The sequence below is a fragment of the Lissotriton helveticus genome, chromosome 4_1, assembly GCF_964261635.1.
Source record: "Lissotriton helveticus chromosome 4_1, aLisHel1.1, whole genome shotgun sequence".
Classification (NCBI taxonomy): Eukaryota; Metazoa; Chordata; class Amphibia; order Caudata; family Salamandridae; genus Lissotriton; species Lissotriton helveticus.
This window is the reverse complement of record NC_136063.1, coordinates 1,583,957,101-1,583,984,450: the sequence shown is the minus strand read 5'-3', so window position 1 is coordinate 1,583,984,450 and position 27,350 is coordinate 1,583,957,101. Positions and strand designations below refer to the sequence as shown.

Genomic DNA, 27,350 nt, shown 5'->3' with positions numbered 1-27,350 from the left:
CACATATTGAGGAGAGCCTCTAGGTTTCAATTGTTTCCATGCATGAGGTATTGTCATGCGAGCTGTGAGAAGAAAATATGTGAAGAGTTTACCCATGGGCGTATTAATAGGTTTTCCGCCTTGTGTCCCATCCCATGTATATTTTAGTAACAATATTAGAGGATTCTTTTGTAATTCAACAGCAATTATTTTAATTTGTTCAAGTATCTTTGCACTATGCCACCACATGTGTGCCATAGACCCTCTCCAACATGATTTTTGAAGAGCAAATCATTGCATGGAGTCTAGTTGGGATAAGATACAATCAGATTATAAATGTATAACCATTTTTTATGCTGAGTGAAAATAGATGATTGTGTGGAAAGTGCTCATGTCATTTATGTGGCCATCAATCACCAGTGATTTGTGGAACTATTTAAGCCTTCCATGCCAGAAAGGATGGTTTCCCCAGTTGCAATTTTGAATTTTTGAGACTCCAAATGTTTTGAGCAAAAAACTCTACATGTCTCCGGCCTAAAATTGTCTCCATCTCAATGTAAGTCAATTCAGAAAATAAATTCCCCCCATTATTTTTTTTAATGAATTTATGTCTTTCCTGTTTCCACATGTTGGCAGACATAAATCTTCGTCTGTGCTTAAATGTAAATTAATGGGGAAATGAAACCCTCAATGTATTGTACAAAATCTATATCTTATCTTGTTTCTAACTATTTGCATGTATGTCATAGCGCCTCTAACGCAAGAAATGTTCCTCGTGCAGATTATATTTTGAACGTACTGTGAAATCAGCATAGAAATATCATGTAGCTTGTAATTGCTTTTTTTAAACAAATGTTTAAGCAGTCGTTCCCTTTTAAACTGTTTTGACGAACGTATCTGATAGATTCCTGCATTCTTGTTTGGAACTCCAGCAACACACTAAATGAACATAAGACCGTAAAGCTTTCTGTTAACGACAGTGACCTTTGATCATGTCACAAATACCAAGTTCACATCAATAGAGTGGGAAATGATTCTCGCAATGTCCTGCAAGGTGTAGCTGCGGGTAATGTAACGATGGCTCAACAGCAGCATTTACAGATGTGAACCTACTTCCTTCCTACCTACGTTTGAAAATGGCCACCGCGTGTGCACGCGATTTAAAGAGCGCGTGGACTACATGGTCATTCAGTCCGTCTTCTGCTTCGACGTCGCATCATTACTATCCCGCTCCTGTCATTCCCTTAAGGGCAGTGCTTCAAGTTCGAGTAGTCCCGGGTAGGTGGGGCTGTGTGCCTCCGCCAGGCACCAATCCTACGCTATCTCCAGTCTGAGCATTTAGCTCAGTGGAGCAGTGTACCTGCAGGCTGTCAATTTCTTCTCTGCAAACTTGCCTTGCTCTTTTCCCATGGCTGGCTCCCGGGTGACAGCGCTGATCGGCCGCGTGCTTAACAGGACAGTATGTTGTAAACCCCTAGTCGGCGCCCCCCGGCGACTCTTGTCGCAACTGAGTAGCAATGGAGAGCAGAGCTTCGAACAGCCAGGTAACCTCTAGTGGCTACATTTGTTCTATTGTGTGAACACCTTTTGAGCATTGAGTTCCAAGTTTGTTGCATTGGAAAAATGCATTTCAGTGCTTTATTGAGATACTTTCCTTCTGTTGAGAAATGTTGTTGTTCCAATCTACAGTCTTTGATAAGTGTGCAGATCGAATTGCTATACTTGCATTTTATAGAATTATCTTCCACTGTATGCGTGCGCTGTGTGCATTTCAAAACGGGGTGGAAATGTTTAATAATAAGAAAACAAGGGGCAAAGGTCGCCTGCAGTTCTGCAAAGCTGTAATGGAAGGTGCTTTATGTGGAAGATAATTCTGGATTTTACAATGACGCCACTATGTAGAAGTTTGTCCCATGCAGGTGCATGAGCACTAATTACACACCTTAATAATCACAGAAACGTTTTCTAGCAATTCCGACCATAATATTTGCCAAACAAAACGTAGCATGTACAGAAAGAACAGGGTTCCTACATGGATTTGTACACTGAAGACTGACACTTAACCAAACATTTATTTTGAGTAGCAAGTGTCGGGGAGGGTTATAATAGTTAAAGAGTATTTATTCAGTGGCTATGAAACGTACTGACTAGTAGTACACTGCACAGCTGTTTGATTGGTTTATGCAATTGTCTTGTTTCCATTTGTACTTGTTTTCAAAATATTTAACAAAAAGCAGGAGGCAAAGAGTTACATTTGTGTATTATAATAAAATTACATTGAGGAGGCTACCTGACCATCTGAAGAGTTGTGTCTCTCTGTAAAGTAATTGTTACATGCAATTTTGTGAGGCCGTAAAAAGTGTTTTCTTATGTCTATTTTGCTATACTGAGATAATAAACTTAAATGTAATCTTTTCATTGCAGTTATAAATGTGCGTTTATTAGTACAGTTACGCTAAATAGCATGTTATTTTTTTATTGCTGTAGTATAAAAAATGAAAGTGGGATTGGCTATACCTATTTCAAATATATTGCCCATTATTGTTAAGAGAACCTGGACCAAATCCCTCTACTACCAGTTGGCGTATATTAATAAACCAAAGGCATGGGCTCATGTTAATCAATTTGTACAATGATATTTTTAACAATACACGCAGCTGTGCTGTTATAGACCTGGGACAGGATTTAGATACCTTCTTGAATAAAATGTGGCCAAACTTTTTTAGGTCTCACCTGGAATTAGCATCCGAAGGATGCGTCCAGGCTGAAGACTTAATGTTGCCGGTCTCGGGGAATGAGGGACAAGAGGGTGCCACGCGCTTCTCTGGAGCTGGATTTGACTGTGTGCACGCGCACCCACACTCCCGCATGCGCACATCACAGCCACACGCATACACAGCCACACGCATACACAGGCACACACACCCCCCCCGTCGCCGCCGCACCTACACACACACTAGCGCACCTACACGCACACACAGAGACCCCCCACACACACACCAGCGCACCTACACGCACGCACGCACGCACACATACAAAGACCCACCTCCCCCCGCCGCCGCCATCGCACACATACAAACACACACACACACCAGCACCGGACCCCACTCACCGGCTATGCAGGATTTCTCTTCTCTGGGGCGGCGGTAGCGGGGCTCTCCCGATCCCTGGGAGCCCCGCCCGACAGCGCCTCTGTTCACTTGGGGCGGCGGTAGCGGGGCTCTCCCGATCCCTGGGAGCCCCGCCCGACAGCGCCTCTGTTCACCCGGTCCCCCATCTCGGGACCGGGACTCAAGGTGGGGCGGCCCCGGGGCTCTCCCTAGCTCACGGGAGCCCCGGGCCGCGGGAGGACTCGGCCTCTTTGCTCCATCCCGGCGGGCAGCCAATCATAGCCCAGCAGCAGGCGGGACTTCCTTCTCTCTTCTGGCCCGGCCCACGTCTTCTCTCCGGTTGCCTGGCTTCCTGCCTCAGGGGTCCGCCAATGGCAGCGCGGCCCCGAGCAGGGAGGCGGGCACAGCGTTTCCTCGGGAATCCCGGGCCCGACGGCGGTGATAACTGGGGGCACTCTCGATAATATAAAGCGAGGTGGGCACTCGCTCGCTTAGATTAATAAAAAGGGGCAAATAACGCCGGGTGTGCACCGGCTGGGATCAATAGCGCTCCCAAGCGCTAGCAGGACATCAATCGCTCCCAAGCGCTTAGAAGGGCAGAAATAAGGCGCTACGAAGCGCTAGGGACCACAGAAAAGCGATCTCAAGCGCTAGGGGCAAGATAAAGCGCTCCCAAGCGCTAGGGCGACCACCACCGGGTCCACGCTCCTGCAGCCATTCAGCAACGCCGTGCAGCTGCCCATAGACCAGGTAAAGACCCCCTCATTGTGGGGCTACAAGGCTCAGCCTAAGTCGATTGTTCTGCAGGTCTCTCGGATAGGGGGCGGGCTAGGGGCAGACAGCGAAGGGCGACCGACCTAAGCGAAGGAGGGAGTTGGCTCGGTGGAATGTCATCAGGGAATGTGACTGGGACATGAGTGTACATACATCAGGCGGTATGCATACCTCAAAGCTTCTCTTCCCGAACATTATTAGTATGCAGGGGCATATGTGGGCCGAGCCATTCAAATCTCTGCAGATCTGTTGTCAGTCACTAATAGTCTATACTCTGATTCGTGCTGTGGGATGAGTGTGTTACAAATCACATGCGAACATAACAATAACGGGTGCATTCGAAAACAAACAAGGACATCAGCACACACCCTTTTGCATTATTCAGCTGCATGCGCTTTGTAGTCTGAGTGTGTTACTGCTGCCTATAAGGGCATCCGAGTTGCTTCTAAGCTTATGCATTGTTCGGCCATTGCATAGTCTCTTCTACCAGTCAAGTAAATAGTTTGACTACCTGTAGCATTTGTGTTCACAGTGCAAGGATTGAATAACTTTCCGAACTAATGCTTCTTGTAAAAGGAGTTTCCTTGAGTTGAAATACTGAATTCGAGTCACTATCTTTTTCGATAGTCGAGTCACTGTTTTTTCAGTATAGGTCACTTATTTTTAGGTTCGAGTCAGCGAGACCATGCGTCTCTCTTGCGAGGCACTGTTGTATACAGTGAATGGCTTGTTTCTTTTTGTAACCATGTTTTCTGGTGTTCTAATAAAGACATTTAACCATCTTAAGAAGGTGGGAGCAAATCCACCATTGCATGTACGCGAAGGGGCTTTGAGTGGTGTTATTGTAAACAAACGGGAGTTACCACGGAAACGCATATATATCCCACAACCCAGAAAATGGCTTTCACATTCTCTTGTCATTTTTCTGGCATTCTGTGTGGCAGTTGCGACTTCCTCACTAATCCCTTTGTTCGTTTCCCAGTAGTAAGTAAAAGGGCGAGTTGTGTGGGCCCGCAGCATGGCCTCGAAACCTTCAAATCGACCAGTCAATCCATCCCTTACAGCCACGTGCTGATTTTGCCATTATTCATTTTTAATTTTAAGTGACAGTGCCTGGAGAGAGCGCGAACATGCCCCCCCTGGGAGCCCTATTGGAGCACTGCAAACCCGAGACATACGGGTTTGTGTCACCAAAACACAAACAAAGACATTTCACATTCTTGGCGATGCTTTTCCTGTCACAATACTGTGGAATAGAAAGCAAGAAACTGCACAGGGATTTGATCTAATTCTGGCTTTAAGGGTTAGAGGGGCAAGTTACTTCCTATATTTTTGTAATTTAGGAGCTTTAAGTATGCCCAGGAATATGTCCTGCGCTATCAGTACTAATAAAATGGAGGTGCACTTCACTGACATTGTGAAAGGATAGGTGATGGGGCTACGTGATATGAGGCAGTTTGACAGGTACAGTTAAGTTTAAGAAGCTATCATAGCACAGCCATCTTGCAGTCGGCTCGTTTCAAGAAGCCTGGTATACTTTTGATTAACAGTACTAACATTTCTTAACAAGAACGCAGTACTTTTAATGGTACAGTGCCATTTCTCATCATTTGGCAGATTTAGGCCATTATATTTTAAAGTGATTCCCTAGCAAATAAGTAACCATGACGATTAGTCATCAATTGAAATGATTTTAAAGATTGAGTGGTATTAAGTCCCTCCTCGTGTAAAACCAATAACGTGTCAGAGGGACAATGACACCAAAGGATGAAAGGCAGAGGCTGCCCAGCAGAGATGTGAACCTATAATCTGCAGAAAAAAACACACACACACACACACAAATACATAAATAAATACACACACACACACATACAAACACACCCACACACAAACACACACGCACACATACATACATACAAACACACACAAACAAACCCAAACACATAAACACGCACGCACACATACATACACACACATGCACACAAAGTCACTGGAAAAAAGGACCACTTAAAACTAGGTATCCATTACATTAAACAATGTTCCATGTGTAGCGCTTAACATAAAAGCCCTTTATAACTGACACCTAATACATTTTTTAGGAGCAGAAAACAATGTTCTTTATCCTCTAAAAGGCAACGAATGAATAGCCCCTGACAGCTATCCAACACTGCCTGAACATTCTAGCCATCCTAGCTGCAGAATCGGCTCTTCCCTGTATACCCGACCATATTGTATAATGCTATTAAAACAGACACTTTTAAGGTCGTTCCTGAGCAGCGTGTGTGCTGCTCTTTCGAAGCACGATGTATTCAGGTATGGACTTGTTAAGATAAGCTTGCAGTTTTGTCCTATAGCTGAAGGTTGGTAGGTTGGGGAAGTAGTGTCTGGGGCGTCCTTTAAACAAGCATTTGCAATGCAATAGGTCTCATTTTTGCGAGAGTTTAACCTTTTCCCTGCTCATGACGAGCTGAGCTCGTCATGAGGCACGGTGCTCCGGTGCTCATGACGAGCTCAGCTCGTCATGGGCCATGGAACGCTCAGGTGCGGGGAGAATTCCCCTGCTGTGCTGAGCGTTCCACGGGAACCAATGCACCTGTGACGAGCTGAACTCGTCATGAGCACAGGAGCACTGTAGCTCATGACGAGCTCAGCTCGTCATGAGCATGGGAGCGCTGTGCGCGCCCACCTCTCCCCCAGCACAGCGGGGGAATTACCCCCGCAGCGAAGGGGCTAAGCTATTAGCATTGTAAATGTTTAAAAACAAAAACATAAATAAAAGGCATTGCCATTTACAATGCCAATAGCTCTAACTTTAATAATGCGAGACCTATTGCATTGCAAATGCTTGTTTTACTTGTGGGCTGGGGATTTTAATATAAATAGATGCCAGAACAAAAGCGGCTCAGCCTGCAGCCATCTAGATTGTTTTGGGTCCGATCAATCTCACTTTCCACGTGATCCCTTTGGCAATTCACTAAATGAGCTGCTATATAAATATAACCTAGAAATAATTGATCAGGAGTGGGGAGGAACCGGCCTTGTGCTGCCCACCTTGTTTGAACGGAGGAGCGTCGCCCCACTGAAATGCCCCAGTAAGAAAAAAGAAATGGTAATGAACTTAATTCATTACCATTTTATTTTTCTCCATCCCGTTCCGAATGGAGTGTCAGGACGAGGGCAGGCTGCTGCTGAATGACAGCAGCAGAGAGAGCAGGGCACTTTCAGGTTAAAGTGAGCATTTCGTTTTGGCCGGCCGTCTTGCGAAGGCCAGCCACACATGCACACTTTAAACATCTCTAACCCAGCTGTCTTAAGACAGCTAGGCTAGAGAAAGTCAAAGCCTCCAGAGTGCTGTGGAGCGCAGAGTGAGGCCACTCCCACCAATCCTAGCACTGCTCTCAAGCTTGTGAGAGCAGCGCTAGGATTTGTGAAAGGAGTTTGGAGCCCTACCTGCCTCGAGGAGAGAAGACCATGGAGGCGAATGAGGAGGGCGTCACGTCGCACTCACAGGTAAGTTGTTTTAATTTAATTATTTGTTTTTAAGTCATGCTTATGCAGCGCACATGCGCTGCATAGGCAAAAAGACCTTTTGCGATCGCTTTGGCTTTTCAGCTAAAAACGTGCATGCGTTCCATTGCCTTCAATGGCAACACATGCACGTGTGGCGATTTACATGCGGGAGCGCGCAGCGCCATATGGGAGCAATTATCGCTCCTAGCGCTGCTCGCTCTCGTAAGTGAAACGCTTTCACACACTCGTCCCCTCCTCTCGCCCCTCCCCCTGCTGCCTCCTTTAAGCACGAGGAACGCGCTTGTTAATTAGAGGTGGCCGCGCTTGTCTCTTGTCTAGCTTGAGGCCGTAGATGCAAGTAGTCTGAGCTGGCGGCAAACCGAACACCTTCTTCACTTTCCTGGGAAAACTGGCTGACAGTCCTGATTGGGGCAGCAATACATGTATTTCTAGCAGCTGCTCTGCTCGGGGCTCTGCTGCTTCTGTCTGTTCGTCTGGCTGCAGATCCATCAGTGTGCGGGCCTACAGAAGACCAATAGGACAGAGTTCCGAAGAATAATGAACAGTGTAACGTTTTCAGTGGGATACCTGCCAAATATTATCCAACACCCAAGATTGAGCCTAGCAGGCAATTTGGCAGCAGCTCAGGGGCACCTTTCCCACACCAGCCGTGGGCTCCCGGTCCTGCCAGGCTAGGGTGCCCTTTGATAGTACAAGTCCAAGAGTGGTCTGCTGGAAGGAGCCGAAGAGCGCCCGGCATCAGCCGGATCTAAGCGCTCTGCCAGTGATAGGTAAGCGGCGCCGTGTTCATCAGCTGCATAAATGTCTTAGTCCGAACTCGCCCTCGTCCAGAGCTCTCTGCTTTCCTAGGTACCTTCGAGAGTGTGCACACAGTCCATGTTTTTCGGTAATCTGTAGCCCCTTTAATGCCCTTTTATAATAAAGTCTATAAGACACAGACTGCAAAGAAAAGCAACATGGGCCCGTAGTTCTGCTCCCGCGTTGACCTTTAGGACTCCGAGTCCCCTGACTGGATTTGCAGGTCCATTCGTTGAGGTGTATGGTGCTCTTCATAAAGTGTTTTGCACCGCGTTTCATACCGCACGTATACCTTGAAAGCCAAGTGCAAAACGATGCTACATGTACCTAGAGGAAGGCGATTAGCCACATGCCTGGCTCTGCCTCAGCTCAAGCACCTCTTGGAACCTCAAACCCAAAAACGCTGAGTTTTTATTTGGGGCTGCGATTCGACTTTGTAACACCGGAACTTAATAGGAATCGGGCTCTCACCTCGGCATCCCGAGAATGACGCAACTCTCCGTCTCGTGAAATAAACAGTATAACCGAATACGCCCTCCTGTGTTTTTTTGGCACAGCTTGTGCTATATAAACAAGCATTGACATAGCCAATAGGTCTCGCTTTTGGGACCTTATAAGTATTTAGTTATGCAGCACAATATCCTTGGTGCACAGCTTGTGCTATATAAACAAGCATTGACATAGCCAATAGGTCTCGCTTTTGGGACCTTATAAGTATTTAGTTATGCAGCACAATATCCTTGGTGCAATATCAACTGTTGCATGGCTAAACACTTATAAGGTCCAAAAGGCGAGACCTATTGGCTATGCCAATGCTTGTTTAAATGTCCCACCCGACCTACCACCCTCTGGAAATGCCAGCCACTACTGCTTCTACGGTAACAGGAGTACTTCTATTATTGACCATATGATTAAATCAGCAAAAGATGTAACATTAATTACCCATCTTAAGATAGAATACACGATGTTCAGCGATCATGCTGTGTTAGCCTTGTCCTTAAAATGTATCTACAAAAGAGTAGAGGTTCTCGGATCAGTATCGCCCATTAAAACCGCGGGGAAAAGTCAGGTTATGATAAAATGGGCGGGTGTACATGAATCCAACTTCCTTGAAATAATCATCCTGAAGGAATGGGACTCCTTTGTTACCTGCACAGAATCGGAGGTAGGCCCATCAGTGCCGGCTTTTGGGCAGTGCGAGCGGTGCCACCGCCCTCGGGTCCAAGGTCAGGGGGGCGCCAATCGTGCTCTGAAATCAGCGCCAGTCGCATTGCCCAAAAGCCTGCACTGTTGAACACTGTTGTCCCTCTTTCTTTTCAACTATGTTAATCTTCGTAGAAATGGAAGAGAGCTACACATCTTGAGGCACGCTTTTATGGCCACCCATGTGCTGAAGTAACATATTTTCTTTGATTATGAGTCATAAAATAAAAGGTTTCACATGAACTTTTGGGGATTTCATTTAATTTATCTAGAGGCATAGAGCCGAGGTCCGCTCTCTATTTGCACCATCAGTATGTCTTCTTACTGCCTTGATTACCAAGGATATTATACACCAGCTCAATTTTGTGTAATTCACTTTCAGTTTGTGAATTGAAACAAAGTAAATTGTAGGGTTCCCCGGCTCTGTGGCAGTGCAACATATATTCTGATTTTAAAAGCGCCTGCTTTGCCTCCAGCAATTTTAGGCAACAATAAACATGTCAGGATAACTCCGGTGATTAATGTTCTTTCTGGACAGAGATACCAGAGCTTTGTCTCGTGGAAGTTTTGTTTCATGGTAAGGTAGCACAGAGGGTTAATATACCTGCTGCAAAGAACGCGTACCATGCACATCACAAAGAGCTTTTAATAAGTCAGTAGGCAGTGTTGGCTTTTGGGCGTTGCAAGTGGTGCCACCGCACCGGATGCCAAGTTCAGGGGGGCGCCAATTGTGCTCTGAAATCGGCGCCAGTCGCATCACCCAAAAGCCTGCTCTGTTGAACACTGTTGTCCCTCTTTCTTATCGACGATGTTAATCTTCATAGAAATAGAAGAGAGATACACATCATGAGGCATGCTTTGATGGCCACCCATGTGCTGCAGTAAAATATTTTCTTTGCTTATGAGTCAGAAAATAAAATAAAAGGTTTCACGTGGACGTTCGGGGAGTTTATTTAATTGATCTAAGCACATAGAGCCGAGCTCCGCTCTCTACTAGTACCATCAGTATGTCTTCTTACCGCCTTGATTACCAGAGACATTCTACGGCAGCACAATTTTGTGTAATTCACTATCAGTTTGTGAATTGAAACATAGTAAGTTATAGGCATGGCCGGCTCTGCGGAGGTGCAACATATATTCTGGTTTTAAAAGCACCTGCTTTTCCATCCCGGGTTCGACAAATGGGACATGATTGGTATCTCAGCGGTAGGAGATCTGATTAAGAAGGGTAGGATTCTTCAGTTTGAAGAGTTGCAGAAAACGTATCAGTTGGCACCCAGCGAAGCCTTTCGATATTTGCAAATTAGACATGCTTTGATGACGGCGTTTCCTAACTGTTAGGATATATCAGACTACTCCCCCTTGGAAGATCGTCTATTAGATGGACAATTACACGCCAAGGCAATCTCCCTCACATATAGAAAGCTCAGTAACAATATGCCAGACCCTTTTGTGCAGCTCAAAGAGAAATGGGAAAGAGATTTAGGGGCTATGGAAGAGGAGGATTGGAGGCAAGCGCTGATGTCTCCCAAAGAGGCTGCCATCACACTTAGATACCGCCTTATTCAACTCCGTATCCTACATCGCTCAAACCTGACCGGGATCACTCTGGCAAAGATTGGGTCTAGGCCGGACGATCTATGTTTCAAGGGATTCAGACAGTCAGCTAGTTTTTATAATATGATTTGGAAATGCCTGTTGGTGCAAAACCGATGGGACAGGATTGTGACGCATACGCGATCTGCCCTGGGTAAGACAGTTACTTTTACACCGCGACTAGGTCTGATAAACATATGGGAGGCTACAGACCTTACGGAGAAGGAACAACAGTTTCAACGCTAGGATTCACTTTATTTAAGAGAGAAATAGCTAGGGAATGGGGGGGTGCCATGCCGCCAGGAGTAGCAGTATGGAGGAGGGAGATGGATAAATGTATGATAGCTGAGAAAGAAGTATTTATCGCACAAGGGTGCCCGAAGAAATGGGATAGAAAATGGTCTAAGTGGAACATGTACAGAGGAGAGATATGTGTGTCCCCATCAGTAGAGCTGGAATTACGACGGAACAGAGACAGAGAGCGGGAACTGTAACGATATGTATAGCTTGAATATATTGGTCAATGTAAAGGTAAATATGCTTTGTAATGTGAAATAATTGGATATCAGTCAATGGTCTGTCATTTTTTGCAATAAAAATATTTTTTTTAAAAACACCTGCTTTGCCTCCAGCAATTTTCAGACAACAATAAACATGTCAGGATAACTCCAGTTATTAATGTTCTTTCTGGACAGAGATATCACAGCTTTGTCTAGTGGAAGTTTTGATTCATGTACGGTAGCACAGAGGGTTAATATGCCTGCTGCAAAGAACGTGTACCATGCACATCACAAAGAGTATATGATGTAAATAAGTCAGTAGGTTACCTCTTTTGTCAGAGAGATCCTATTGTTACTTGCAGTTTCTAAGTTAAAATCCTTATGTAGAACAATGAGCAATTAACTGTCATCAAAGAGCTGCATGAAAACTGCAAGGTATAGGTTAGAGCACTATGATTTTATCCCCAGTCTTTCATTATCCTAATATTGCAAAATGGGTTCATTTGGGCAGAAATAAATTCTTCTTATTAAAGAGAACCCCCAACCACGGTGTTAATTTTTATATTCTAAGTTTGTGCTTCTCCAGACCAAGCACTCTTAAACTATACTGCCTACAAGTATGGATGACATGACTCCTGTTGTAGTCTTATGTAATGTTTCATATACACTGATTTACACATGATTGATTCAGTGGCGTAGCAAAAGGGGAGGCGGAGCAGTCCACCGCATGCAGCACGTGTTTAGGGGCGGCGGCCTCTCCCGCTCTTACCTGCGTCTCAGGGCGGCGAACAAAGAGGAGTAATCTCGCTAGCACCCACCCACCCCGCCCACTGCTCTTCAATGCAAGCACAGTGACCGCCATGGCTGGCCAAGGGGCAAGCTACATCACTGGATTGATTGTCTCTGTGTAATATGTGTGATGTAAAAGGCTCTGACACTCTGCACTGGTATGAGTAGTGCTATAAAATTAATTTAATGCATCTGTGAGAGAGTCGTTATGTAGACTTAAGGGCCACTGCTGAAGGGTGGTAGTGAGGGAATCCCTGACCGAGGTGGTCATCGGGGGGCACCAACAAACATTGTCGCACAGGGCACCACCATTGCTAAGGCCGGCCCTGAGGACCATGACAAGCTGGTGGAAGCCTTTTGTATTATTACAACAGCCAAATCATATAATTTACTCTGGCCAGCCAAAAAAAACAGGGAAGAGAAGTAATGACCCAGGGTGGTTTAGTTCTTACTGTGCTAGTGCTAATCAGGCCCTAAGAAAGACCTTACAAGAACCCCCCAAAAAATAGGGTAAAAACTAAAGCATAAGAACAAATTAGAAGACAGTGTTAGCGATTAGAAAGAAGGAACTCTAGTATCAGGCTTGGGCAGATTTTGAGAAGGAGGCCGAAGCAGGTGACCATACTCTATTCTGGAAAATTATCAACTCATCCTTTATTAGAGAGAGCTCTTCACCTACTCTTGAGGTCTCCATTTTACCAGATGCCTGGACAGCACATTTTGGAGCCATTTTTAACCCAAACGTTGATGACATTAACGCAATTATTCAGCATAGGAAGGTATAATTTAAGTATCTCTTCAACCTATTGTATATTGTTGTCGTTTATCCCGAGGCATTATTTTCTTTTTTGAAATTTGTACATTTACCGAGATGCCAGAGGGTTACTTGGGTTACCCCCTGTTTAAAGAAGAGAAGAAACTATTTCATGTGTTAGGCATAGTTAACTATAGGTCTATAGAGCCAATCACCATGGAGGAGTGTAGTCCTTAAGAGCAGTGCCCAAGGTAAAGCCCCGGGACCCGATGGGATTCATGTGGGTATTTTTAACCCAGATTTTTAATGCAGCGGCTAATGACCACTTTCCGAAAACTTGGTCTGACAGTGTGATCGTACCCATTTTTGAAAAAGGGGACAGAAATGATGCTAGGTGCTATTGACCAATATCGCTCCTAGACTCTTCTGTGAAAACTGTGAGAAAAGTGATCCTCGCAAGATTGGAATCCTGGGTCCAGGAAAAAGATATTCTAACTGAATCACAATTTGGGTTCAGGAGGGATATAGGCACTGAGGAACAAGGAATACATCTGTATCTTATTATCAGTAAATATACGTTGGCAAGTGAGGGGCATGTTTTGCAGATTTGTCCAGTGCCTTTGATGTTGTAAATCATGCAAAACTATGGCAGGTCCTAATAGAGATGGGTGCCTCACATGTATTGTGTGCCAGCTTTCCCAGCTGTATGCATACTTGACAGCCTTTTTGCATTATGGTAGTAATGGAGAGCATACAAAAAAATATCAGGCGACCTGGGGGATAAGGCAGGGATGCATGCTCGCACCCCTGTTGTTCTCTTTACTTATAAATGGGTTGGATAGCCTCTTGCAGATTGCAATGCTGATGTACTCAGGGTGGGTGCCTGTATCACTCCGATCCTGCTTTATGTAGACGATGGAGAGCTCACATCCCAGAGTGCAATTGGGCTCTAGCGATAATTAGATAACTTTGTAACATTCATGGAGAATCGAGATTTAAAACTGAATTTAACTAAGACCCATACTTTGGTCTGCGGGAAAAAGATAAGTCCGGGGAAGAGCTATTTTGCCCAGGGCTAAAAACTTGTTGAATTAAAAGCTTTTAGTTATCTGGGCATTTGCTCTCAGAAAGTGGTCATCTCACTTGGGAATCGCCAAATTAGAATTTATAAGGGCTACTGCTGCGGTATTTAATTTTGCTAAAGAGGTCGGAAGTAATCCTATTAACGAAATTATGAAATTATACAGCACTAAATGCCTCCCTGTAGCTTTATATGGTTTCTCTTGTATGGTGCAGGGAAAAGTGTAACCCACTACAGGTGCAAGAAAACCTCTTCGCACGTAGGCTTTTGGCGGTGCCAAGTTCGTCCCCCACCCTTATTGTCCATAAAGGATTAGGTATTGGGTAGTTGAATTATACTATCTATCTCAGTACTCTGACAAAATGGCATAGTATCTAGACAAAACAAGGAACCAAGTTTACCAGGGAGATCATTAGGGTCTGCCTGAGTGAGTTTGGATTATTTCAATAAAATATCATGGATTCAATATGTAATAACCCTTCTCCATGAACTAGGGGAACGATTTAACCCTTTGGAACCCCATAGTATGCTGCAATTTAGTAAAAAAGGAAATAATATCTATCTTGTTGGGGTAAAGGGATTATTAGCAGCAAACATCAAGAAGGAACAAAACCTACGATTGAAAGGTATTGTAAGGGCCAGTCTCAGTTGGGGATCCAAGGCTACCTGGTAAGTGTGAAAACACTTACAATAGATTCCTACTGACCAGATTGCACCTAGAGCTGATCCATTACTTTGTGGTCATCCCTAAATCAGATTTATGGCCCGAATGTTTACCGAGCTGCTCGTGCAAGAGAAAGGCAAAACAGTTGATAACCCACTTTAATGCTGTTTTCCACATTTTAATGTGACATCAGGTTTTCTACTCTACATCCCCTCTTTCAATCACAGGGTGTTATTCGTCACCAGGAAGCCCTTATCTTTTAGAAACATTTAACAAATATGCATATGTGTTGCACGGTTAGCTCTTCGTAGGCATAACTCTTTAATCCATCTAGAATCTAGATCTTCATAGTGTAAACCATCTAGATTCTAGATGGTTTACACTATGAAGATACGTGTATCAGTTCTGATATATTATTGCTAGCACTTTAAAGTCCAGTTATTTTTCATTTGTATAACTATGACAAGCCTGTTTTAAATTTGTAAATTATATGTTTTAGCATATGTTGCTTGTTTATCTGATCTCATAATACACTGCTTAGTACTTTTGGTTTCACGTAATAGTGTGTGGACATTTCGTGTAAATCTACTTTTATTCATTTTTAGTACCCTAATTGTATAACATTGATCAGTCTGACCTAGATCATACTGTTTGTTATATTCAATTTTAAAATGAACTGTTTAGCATATATGGTTTTATTTGATAATGTGTGGATATTACATGTAAACCAAATCTTAATCTATTTTCTCACTGTATTCTTGATCCGTATATAAATATGAATAAAGATTTTCGATTCAAGTGTATCATAAATTCATCCCGAGTGCTCCTGTAAAATATTGTGTTAATACTGCATGGGAATATAACATTGTGTAGCTAACACAGCAGAGCATTTTCAGTTCTATTAAGGATACAAAGGCGACGATTATACTTCTACATCTTTACTGCTAAACTCGCAGCAACAAATTAAAAATAGTTTAACAGCATAACTACATTTTCCATGAGTGCTTAACATACATCACCGTTTAACGTCCAATCACAACAATTCTCCTCCTTTAAACGTGATCAATGCCACCTTAGTCCCTCTTTCTTTACCAGTGTCTTCCATCATATAACTTCGAAAAACAGTTCTCATGTAACACAGAATTTGTACCCAATAAATTAAGACCATTCCAGATTCCGACATAACACAGGACCGTTCTCCACACCGATCCAATCACCATACCCGTGAGAGTTTCCCTCTGCCAACTACGAGGCTCAATCATGCTTTGGATTGCCTCCTGCAAGGGATATGCAAAGCGGTAACCAAGATTATGCCTGATCAATAGATGTCCACAACAACAGATGCAACATAAACAATCGGTTTATAATAAAACGTTTTGAAAGTTGATTCAGAAGACCAATTGACCAGGCTAGAACTTGGATTAGTACTGAATGTAGGCACATCAATGCCTGTCTCTGACAACAGCCATTTAACCCTTCAGACTAAAGTAGCCATCAACACTAGTTTATGTGTCTTTTGAAGACCTATAAATAGTTGCCCTTTGGGATTCTGACTGAGCTCCCTGGAGACGTCGTCCTAAATTTGTAAAAAGTGGCACTACACATAATTTGTTGTTATTTTGTCAACTAGGATATGATAGAAAACATGTGGTGGCTGGTGACATTTGAAAGTGGTGAGTAATAAAAGTTCGATATCAATGCCCAGCCATTATAAAGGAGGTACAGGGTGGCGGGGGAGGGGTCTCCCCCATGGATTTTTTTTTATAAAGAGTGAGCAAATGGTGCATTTTCAAGCAAACTTAAGAAAGCAAGAAAGTTAATAAAGCAATCGTAAACGTGTAGTTAAAGAGATTTCATATGATAATGATGTAGGTAGCTGCCTATTCAGTATAACCAGAGAACTTCATAACAGAGTTTAGGATACCTCATAACAGAGTTTGAGAGAACAATGCATCTTATAAAAACATATCGCCATCGATTTCCCCCAAAGGCTTTTCTTTCAATCAGAAGGTAATATAAAATTAAACAATAAATTATTTTGTGCCCTACTGTAACATTTGGCAGCGAAGGTTCGTGCTCTATGCCACAGCTCGCATGTGCAAAGACTCACCTCACAAATTAGATGTCTAATTTCTCCTTTGCCGCTTATTAATATGTTTATCACTGTTGGAGAGCACATCTGTATGGATCATTCCTTCGCCTTCAAGCAGCGCTCCTCGCCTTGATGTCAGTGTGCCACAGAAGCAGGAAGTCCTGTCACTTACACCTCCTGCAGCCTGCAGGGCAGTGCATGCTCGAGAATAATTCACACTGCTTAATGGCGAGCAGTAACAGCCAGAGACAGGCTGCAGTTTCACATTTCCCTAAAGATAAGTAAGTCTACTGATGATTGCTGAATATATGTAATGTCATGTGGAGACTCGCTATTAGAATGAATAGGGAAAATAAACATACGCTAGGATTGTTTGTGCAGCACATAAAGTTACCTGAATAATTTATGAAAATCCTAAACTCGACTCACATACGCCTCGTCATTTCTGAATGAGAGAACTAGACTGAAATGTCCATTACAGATAAGTGTATGATCCATATTTCGACTTTCTGTGTGAACCTTACATTGTGGAGAAGTGTGGCTCACCGGTTAGAAGCGGCAGACCCTGAAGCAGAGATCGGCCCGGGACCAGGGTTCAATTCCCGACGCGGCAGGGTCTTGGGTCAATGTCCGCGGACTCGATAATTCTCGCTTACCATGGGTCCCAGTCTGCAACTCTGGGCAATAGCTTGCTTAATCTCCACAACGGCCGCCTGGCTTCACCTTGGGGTGCCCTCTCACAGGGAAAGCCAGGATGGGTTCCCCAGCGGTATACAGCGCCAGGACGCCACATAACGAGGTAACAGTGCGCTTTACAAGTATACATACATTACATACATACATTAACCTGTCCAAGGTTTTATGAGGATAGATTTCCCGTGCATGGGCCAAAATGACCCGTTCCGTGGTCAAACTAATACACTGATATAGCATTTTGGTACCCACAAAAAAGCTACTTAGGAATCTTTTTATGAAATCTTTATTGTTTAGACTAGATTTACCGTTATTTGTGTGAATTTAGTAGTAGAATGTTTTAGGACTGGCAACTTTTGAAAGCTGTAATTAGTAGTCATTGTGAGGCCCATCCTGAAAAGGATTTTGCGTCTAATACATTGTGATTCTTTAGAGATTGGTGCTCCTGCTTTACTTGCGCTGCCTGCTGTACCAGGAGTAGATGCTTTGGCTCCTGCTGCTGTTTTATTCAGCATTAGTCAATAGGCAGTATCCGAGTTCTGTTAAATAAAAACATTTACAAACGTTTATTTCTGTCTTTACCACTTACTGTGTCAGACATATTGTGGCCTGTGTCTAGTTCAAAGAGGCGAATGCGTGACACAAGGTTGATGTCTCATGTTATGCGGGTTAAGTAAATTACACACACAATATGACCCCCCCCCCACTCCGCTGCCTGCAGCCGAATCCTTGCGCACGTGTGAACAGTAGGGCAGCTCAGTGAAGACGCAGAATGTGGGGACTCCGAGACATGCCTGCCCAGGACCGCACTGGATTTAATTAGTGCCTTGCGATAAGAACAGCCCTCTTCCCTTATTATTTCTACTTTTACCTCTGTTGTGGCATTGACTGCTCATTGTGCTGTATTACACATTTCACGTGTTTTACTGGAGTCCATCCTTTTCCCTATGCTTTCCTTATCATTCCCAGGTGGTGCCCCTTGTCGTTGATATTATCTCTTTGCTGCCACCTTAACAGAGCACAGTCCAGGAAACAAAAGAAATCTGTGAACGCATTTCAGAGTACCATAAAGGAGACCTCAGAGTGCAGTGGTCTATAGGAACAGTTACTATTTCATACACATTCCAAGAAGAATATAGTTAGACATGATCACCGAGGGAGATGGCTAGTTGAAGACTTACTGGTTTCAATGCTGCATTTTCGATCTGACTGCGGGAGAACCTTAATCAATTTCCGGCAACGCAGGATTTACGTATAAGCTACACAAGCTATAGCTTGGGGCCCCCGGGCCCCCCAAAAATATTATTATTCCCAATGCTGCACGTCCGGATGTCCCATACTCTTCACCCAATTTTTTTTGCGCATCTTTTGGAAGAACAAAGCGCTATTTGCCTAGGGCAGGGCATGGTCTCCAACTCCAACCGGTCGATCGCGAGCTACCGGTAGTAGCTCGCCGACCCTCTGAGAGTAGCTCGCGCTGCTATCTAATTATTGAGACGTCATATAAGGCTTTATAAGCATTGTGTTTTGTAATCCTTCATTGTCTTTCACAGCTATCATCGCCCTTGCCCACTCTCACACAAACCAGCTGCTCTGATTGGCTGAAGGGAGCTTAGCTGGGGCGAGGCGGGCTGAAGAACGTGATGTTCTTCCTCTTAGTCATGCACCACCTGTCATTTCCGGGCTGGCACCGCGATTTGCAGCCTGAAACAGTACATCACAGCCTGGAGCCGCACTTTGCACTTTTCGATCTGGAGCAGCTGTGAGTTATGTGGGCCCCTAATCGAGCAGTTGCAGAGTCTGTAAAATTGGGCAGTTATGAGGTAAGTGGGCCTCTAACTCAGCCGTAGCAGCGTTGATAAAATCGAAGGAATGCCTAAAAGGCTGAAACATGGTAGATGGCGGAACCTTCATAAGAAATGCACCTGATCCACAGTAATCCCAATCGTGTTATCCCTTTATAAATAATTGGCTAGGGGTTATGTGCACACTGAAAAAATACCCGCCATCACAGTATTAGTCCTAAAACAGACCATAAAATCTATTGACAAAAGCACAGGTGCACCATATCACAATTGTAGAGAGACCACAAGTTTGTTCCACAAATATAAATAGTAATGTCCAAAAAGTCTTGTGTGGTTGATTCCTTTATTTTTTTTCAAATAGAAAGAAACGAACAGCCGACGCGTTTCGTCCCAGAAGGGACTTCTTCAGGGCTGTATTTACATAGAAAAAAACATACAGAACATACAATTAAAATCATGATCCATTGTATAGCTCAGCCGAGCGACAATAGTCACAAGATTAAAAAAACATATTAATGTTTCAAAGAGCATTGATATAATATACATAGTTGCTACATTTAAATGACAAAGATGTAACAGTCACCCCAAACAAACAAAGGAAGACAGGTACCTATTGTAGTTAATAAAGCAAGATTTAATCCTTTTACATTTAATTCATTTGTTGAATGTATAATATCATCAGAGCAACTAGATACAGATTAATCTGGCAATTTGATACAAGGAACGAGGAAGAGCTACAAGAAGGAGCTCAGAGCAATTCAATCATCAATGAAAAATCTAACAGGGTGAAGGTGGGGTATATCATGATTCCGGGAAAATTATGAAAAGAAAGATGATGAATGCCCACCTCGGTTATTAGAAAATTCATTCGAGAATGAATAAAAACCGAAACCTACCAAGTGCAAGATGAAGGTCTTGACAAAGTAGTCGATCATGTAGCGAAGGCAAGGGTGAGTTGATCCCTGTTGTGAATGTTGTGGTATTTGAAGCCGTAAAAAGAACCTATTCCCAATTAAGAGAAAAACAGGGTGAAAAAACTAATGAAGATCATAAGAGAAAAAAACAACCGAAAAGAACCTAGCTGACAAGGATAATAACAGGCAAAGAGGAGGGGGGAAGGTGTGTGATCGCAATTGTGGGAAAACCTGAAAGGCCCCTTGATTTTAACATTGGCTGCCTCTGCGCTTTAGATCTGCCTTCAGTAATAGAGCGCAGGGGCAGGCAACGTTAAAATTAAAAGTCCTTTTAGGTACTGGGCATCCGATGTTAAATGCAAGTTTCTTGCCTGCACTAATCCGCTTTCACTGACTTAACCACGCTTTCATTTGCCTTTGCGTAGTAGTCGGTGAAAGCAGCTCAGTGCATGCAAGTACCTTGGATTTTAACATCGTCTGCCATGCGTTAATGAATAAAGCATGGTGGAAGCAGAGTTTAACATCAAAGGTCCTTACAGCCAGGCACTTTCCGTTAACACGGTGGCCGCCAATGTTAAATCCAAAGTGCTTGCCTGCTTTCATATAGCATATATATTTTTAACGTTTTTTTTGTCAGTAGAATAACAAATTATAAGTTTAATATATAAACTTACAATTTGTTATTATTAAATATATATTTGAAAGAACTGCACATTAAAAAATACATATTATTTTGTTTTGATTGTATTAAATTAAGTATTAATGTATATGTTAATTGTTTTTTTTTCTTTGTTAATTTAATTAATTAAACTAATATTAAAACTTGAGAGTATATTGTTAGTTTTCTCTTTGCATGTTTATTTATTATAAAAATATTGCTTGCTGGTAAGTAGTGGTAATATCACAGGAAATGTTCAATGAAAAAAAAATGTCATGCATTATATTACTTTTAAATGTAGTATGTTTATAGTTATATTAAATATTCTGCCCACAGTTTTGCAAGATGTCAACCAGAAGTTATAAAAGTGGAGCTCAAAAGAGGAAAAAGAAGCAGAGAGCTGAAGAAGAGCTTAGCAAGTTAACAAAATTAGATAGTTTCTTAACAAAGAAGAAGATAGATATGGGGCCTGATGAACCAAAAGCCTCTACCACAGTGAGTCAGTCACGGGATATTCACCCTATTCCTGATTCAGAGCCTGGTACATCTAGTTGTATAGAATCTACTTCAACGAAAGAAGCAACAAATATTAAGATTTATAAACCAGAGAGTAGTGCAAGCACAGAAGATTCAGCATCAAAAAACAAACAGAATGATGTTGGGGTATGGGGTGATTTAAGTAAAGATGAGATTTTATACTGGGTAGAAAAAGGTTCGTCAGAATGTCAGCACTCAAATGGCGCATTTGAAAAATCAAAAAAGCTTTTTGCAAACCAAGACAGATATTGCTCGAAAAGCTTTTTCTATCCCAAACGGGCTAATGGTGAAAAATATTGCAGAGAATGGTTAGTATATTCGCCAGCAACAGGTTGTGTATACTGTTTCGTGTGTTAACTCTTTTCAAATTCTTCTACACCATTATCATCCGATGGATTTTGTGATTGGCGCAACACCTATTTAGTTCAAAGTCATGAAAACTCTGTAGACCATAGAACAGCTTCGGTAACATATCTTACAAGAAAACGTGGCGCAACAATTGACTGCCAACTAGTAGAACAGATAAATAATAAACTGCAGTACTGGAAAAATGTTCTTGAACGAGTTGTGGCAGTCATAATTACTATGGCAGAGCGTGGTTTACCTTTCAGAGGAGATAAGGAAACATTTGGTTCTCCTCGCAATGGCAATTTCCTTGGAATACTCGAACGTATAGCAAAATTTGATCCTTTTCTAGCAAGCCATATAAAAACATTTGGGAATAAAGGATCAGGTGTCACATCTTATCTTTCTAAAACAATATGTGATGAATTTATCAAAATTATGGCACATAAAGTAAGAGACTCAATCTTGGATGATTTAAGAACTGCAGGGTACTTCAGTTTATCTGTAGATTCCACTCCAGACCAGTCCCATATTGATCAGCTCACTGTTATTGTGAGGTATGTTTCACCAGATGATGGGCTCCCTATTGAACGTTTTCTAACTTTCCTAGAGATGGGTAGCCACACAGGGGAAAGTATGGCTAAGATGGTGCACAACTACCTTACAAATGAGTGAAAAATAGATTTTAGTAAGTGTAGAGGCCAGTCATATGATAATGCTGCCAATATGTCTGGCAAATACAAGGGTATGCAAGAAATAATATTGAAGAATAACAAGTATGCTATGTATATTCCATGTGCTGGTCATTCCCTGAATCTTGTTGGTAGAGCCGCAGTTGACTGTTGTTTAGATGCAGTAAACTTTTTTGGAATTGTATAAGAAATATATAATTTCTTTTCATCATCTACACATAGATGGGCAGTACTGTTGTCATTCTTCAAAGATGATTCAAAAGTTCCAAAGTCTTTGTCAAAGACTAGATGGGAAGCACATTCAATGGCCACAAGTGCAATACTTGATAGTTATGATGGAATAATTTCTGCATTGCATCAGCTGCATATTGATACTACAGAGAAAGGCGAAACAAGAAATCAAGCCATAAACATTTTGAATACAATAGAGGAGTTTGAATTTATGGTATTGTTATATTGGTGTAGTTACTTGCTGGATGAATTTCACAAGACTAGTCAATCACTGCAAGACCCCCAAATTAGTCTAGATGTATGTAGGAAATTGTATGCTTCACTTTTGGATTTTGTTAAAGGTTCCAGGGATCTTTTCGATCATTTTGAAGAAGAAGCAAAGAAAAAATTGCCTGATGTTGATTACAAGAAAAGAAGATATAGAAGAAGGCATATCAATGATGATGAAGATGATGCTTTAGAGAACCTGGAGCCAAGAGACAAGTTCAGAATCAAAACATTTATACCTGTGATGGATGCATTAGAGTCAAGTCTGGCACAGAGGGCCTCAGTATACAATGATGCTGCAAAAAAGTTTTCATTCTTAACAAAACTAGAAGCTACAGAAGAAGAGATTCATGAAGGAGTTAGTGCTTTATGCCAAACATATCCTGAAGATGTGGACATGAATCTTGTAGGAGAAGTCAAGCATTTTCATCAATATGTTAGACATAGTCAAGCCCATGGTTCAGCGGAACAAGATAGTCTGACACATCAGGATCTGTATTGGGTAATATTTAACGATCATGTCCAATCATCATTCCCTAATGTAGAAGCAATTTTGAGATTGTTTCTTAGTATGATGGTTGCAAATTGCTCTGGAGAAAGATCTTTTTCTCAGCTGAAGAGGATAAAAAATGAATTTAGAACAACAATGACTCAAGATAAATTATGTTCCCTCAGTCTCATGTACATAGAAAGCGACAAACTACGCAGTTTATCATTTGATGATGTCATCAGTAACTTTGCTCTGACAAAGGCAAGAAAGAAAATATTTTAGTTTAATATAATTCCTTAATCCTTATAACATGTTTCAAGAGATTAGATAATAAGCCTTTGTAAATTGTGCCTTTTAAAAGAACTTTTGTTTCTTTTTACCAGAGTTTGCATTTTTAAGTTTGTTATGAATAAAAATGATTTTAAGTTAAAGATTTATTATTTCACTATCAATATACTTGTTAATTGTATTTCAGTTTAACCCTCTAGGTATCCGAAAATCATATTTGTCACTGACATAGTCACATAGAATATCTGGACTTATAAAGGGCCCCATATTTCAAATAGCTTAGGGCCTTATCAAGTCTAAATCCGGCGCTGATTTCCGGATACAATTATTGCGTCAGGATGTTTCAGACATTTACTCATTTAATAAACAACAGAATGACCGTAACCCAACCAAGTACTTTTTAGGTGTTGCCTGCAAGTGCGCACGTAGTGCGCATGCGCTAAAAAACCTATTGAGTTGTATATGTGATCGATGACCCGCCTCGGTCTCTCATTGGCTAGCTCCATAAATGGAGGCTAGCCATTGGGAGACAGAGGCTGTCAATCACGCTTTCTCGGGGAAAACGCGATCCGGGGGCGTTTCTCGGGCTTTTTTTAAGTCCCGCCCCTTTGTCCCGGGCCGCGCTGTGATTGGCTGCCGGCCCGGGACACCCCGTGACGTCATTTCCCGGGCCCCGCTGTGATTGGCTGCCGGCCCGGGACCTGACTTGTTGTGTGTTTTCCCCAGCAGCCGTGACAGGTATTCTTCATGTGTTTTTTTTTGGCGCAGAGTTTTATCGTTGTGTTGTTCGCCCCTGAATTCTCCAAATTCTGCACGCAGGCTCTTTGTCCTCATGTAAAGTCTCCATTTCTTGACAATGGCTGTTGTCAGCAAGTGAATAATCCGAGCCCCGGAAGGTTCCTCATTCTGAGTTCACACTGATTTGCCCCCTCTCGGTTCCCCGAAGGTTCGCTGTCATGGTCGCTGCAACACAACGCGGTCGTATATCACCCCCCTGCACAATGGCCCCGGCACGGAGAGGCGATGTCTGCTTTCAGGACGCATTTTGACCAAAAATTGAACTAAAAACACAATTGCATAACAAGCGCAATACGAAATATACTAAATTGTGCAAATTCGGTCAGCGTCATTTTTAATTTCACCAGGGCCTCGCTTTTATCAAGGTATTCAGAATATTGGCAGTAATACTTGTGAGTTTTGTTTTCAACAGAAATATAACCTCTTTTAATTAAGAGAAGCTTTTTTTTTTGCTGCATAATAAGACTCCTGTTCCTTGACAGAATTACGCCAACCAGTTATTTGATTTGTAAATAAATAAGTACAATGACTAAATGTGGGAGGGAGCGCCCGAAACCTCTCTCGCCGCTACCCCCTCCAAAAACGTGCCAGTCTGACATCCAGACATCTTCTCGGAAGGGCTTGTGTACTCTGAACGAGAGACCCGTGATTTCACAGCAGTGCTGCCCGTGTACATGGATGTGGATGAATCTGTGTGTTTGAATGCTTGTGTGTGGGTGCGTGCGTGTGTGTGTGTGAGAGAGACTGAATATTTGTTTGTGTATGTGCATGTATATCTGTGTGTGTGTAAGGTATTCCTGGGTGCTTGCGTGTGTGTGTGAGAGAGACACAATATTTGTTTGTGTATGTGCATGTCTATCTGTGTGTGTGTGTAAGGTCTTCCTGTGTGTGTGGTTGTTGTTGATTGTATTCTACGACACGCTTGCTTGAACACCAGCCAAATGCAAGTTCATTACCTGAGATTTTTGAAAGAATGACAAATAATAACTTGCAATTATAATGATAACTCGCCATCACGATCCTTCTGAGCTTGCAGAAAATAATTCAGACTGGCAGTAATTAGCATTGTGATGGCTGTCAGTTGATGGTTTTATTACACTGGGATTAGCACCGCCTGGGTGAGAGCGCTCAGCAAAGCGGTCCAAAAACATCAGTTCACGAACCACGTAAAATGCCCATTACAAACGAACTCAGGGCACAAAATACATAAATTGCCACCAGCGGTCCGAGAAACTTTAAGAGAAACTTTAAAGAATGGTTAAGGATTTAATAAATTATTGGCTAAAAAAACATGCCCCTTAAACCACGGTATGCTCCACTGCTGAAAACGTTTACTTTGCAGTTAAATCGTGGTCCCTCTAGCGAACTAAAATACAGGCGATCGGTTTAGTATATAATAAAACAAATATATTCAGAAAAGATTACCACAACGAGGCTGTGCTGCATTTATAGTCAAATCACACTTAGATTCAGTATTAAATCCTAGAAAATACAAACTGGGATCTTCTAGGTTTGTCTCCTATTTTAGAAAAAAATAGTCTAGTGTCCACTTGTTTACGTTTTACAATTCTGGAACATGGGTGGTTAAACGTTAAAAAGAATGTGTGTTACATTGCAATTATCCCTGCGTTTGCTCTAATAATCATTCAGAAATGATTTAGACAACTCTGAAATACTTTATGTGATTTCTTAGCATTTTCTGTTTTAGAGTAAGTTTCAGAAGGGACAACATTCCAGACTCCACTGCTGTTCTTTCTCATTATGTTTTTCGACCTGAGTTTATAATACTCGTCAGCCCAATAAAAACAAGCATTGGCATAGCCAATAGGTCTCGTTTATTTTTACAGCGACCGACTACAAGTATTTGTGTCTTGTCCGGGGTTGATGGTAAGAGAATTTGCTGCACTATATTCCTGTAGTCTGCTCAAAGCTCATTGGATGCCACTTTGGTGTGGTCCATAATAACTATATTGTTATTAAAGGCGAAACCGTTGCATTGTAAATGCTTGTTTAAAGATTTGGGGTAGATTTATTTCCAACCTTTTTTTGCAACCAGTTTGACATTGTTTGCTACGCAAACAAATGATGAATGGAACTCTGAATAAATCATACATTCACCCCCAGTCAAGAGATCTTGCTTAAATCTATCATTCTTTGCTCACATGCCACCCCAGATTAGACCGACCTATATGCAAATCAGTCTTGACCCAGTGCCTCATGGGAACAGTCCAGACCGAACTGCCAAGCCAGGTCCTCCCTGGACCGGAACCTGGGACCAGTTTCTGGGTATTAGCCTTCATCATCCAGGCTAGCTTGTATCCAGTGGCACAGTGAGAAGGGAGGACCTGGCCTGGCAGTTCGGGCTGGACTGTTCCCATTGGGCGCAGGGTCAAGACTGATTTGCATATGGCTGGGTCCAAACTGGAATGGCATGGTGAGCAAAGAAACAATGGATTTAGACCCAGATCTCTGTACTGGGGTGAATGTATGCCATTGTTCTGCATTCTGTCCATCAATTGTTCTTTTTGGGTTTGACAACTAGACAGGCATTTGATTTGATTATTGAGAAATATTAATTTAGGGTGATTTGTTAAATCGATGTACTGTGACATTACTTTGATTTATTTTAATATACCTATTGCCTACCCTAATGAAAATAATAAATAAAGAAAGAAATATCACATAATCACACAATACAAAATACAACCTCAAGAATACTACTCAGAACCTGAACATTCAGACACGTTAAGTTAACCCAGTC

The 27,350-nt window shown here is 42.4% G+C and overlaps 1 protein-coding gene across 2 annotated transcripts in view; it reads left to right on the top strand.

The window, feature by feature from the left end:
- Window positions 1-1,227: 1,227 nt before the first annotated feature.
- Window positions 1,228-27,350, top strand: part of SUGCT (succinyl-CoA:glutarate-CoA transferase) — a 3,526,579-nt gene continuing 3,500,456 nt past the window's right edge. For both annotated transcript variants that reach the window (XM_078688200.1, XM_078688201.1), the window contains exon 1: window positions 1,228-1,523. In XM_078688200.1, coding sequence (XP_078544326.1) covers window positions 1,388-1,523 — 136 coding nt within the window. In that variant the 5' untranslated portion in view covers window positions 1,228-1,387. The remainder of the gene's footprint in view (window positions 1,524-27,350) is intronic.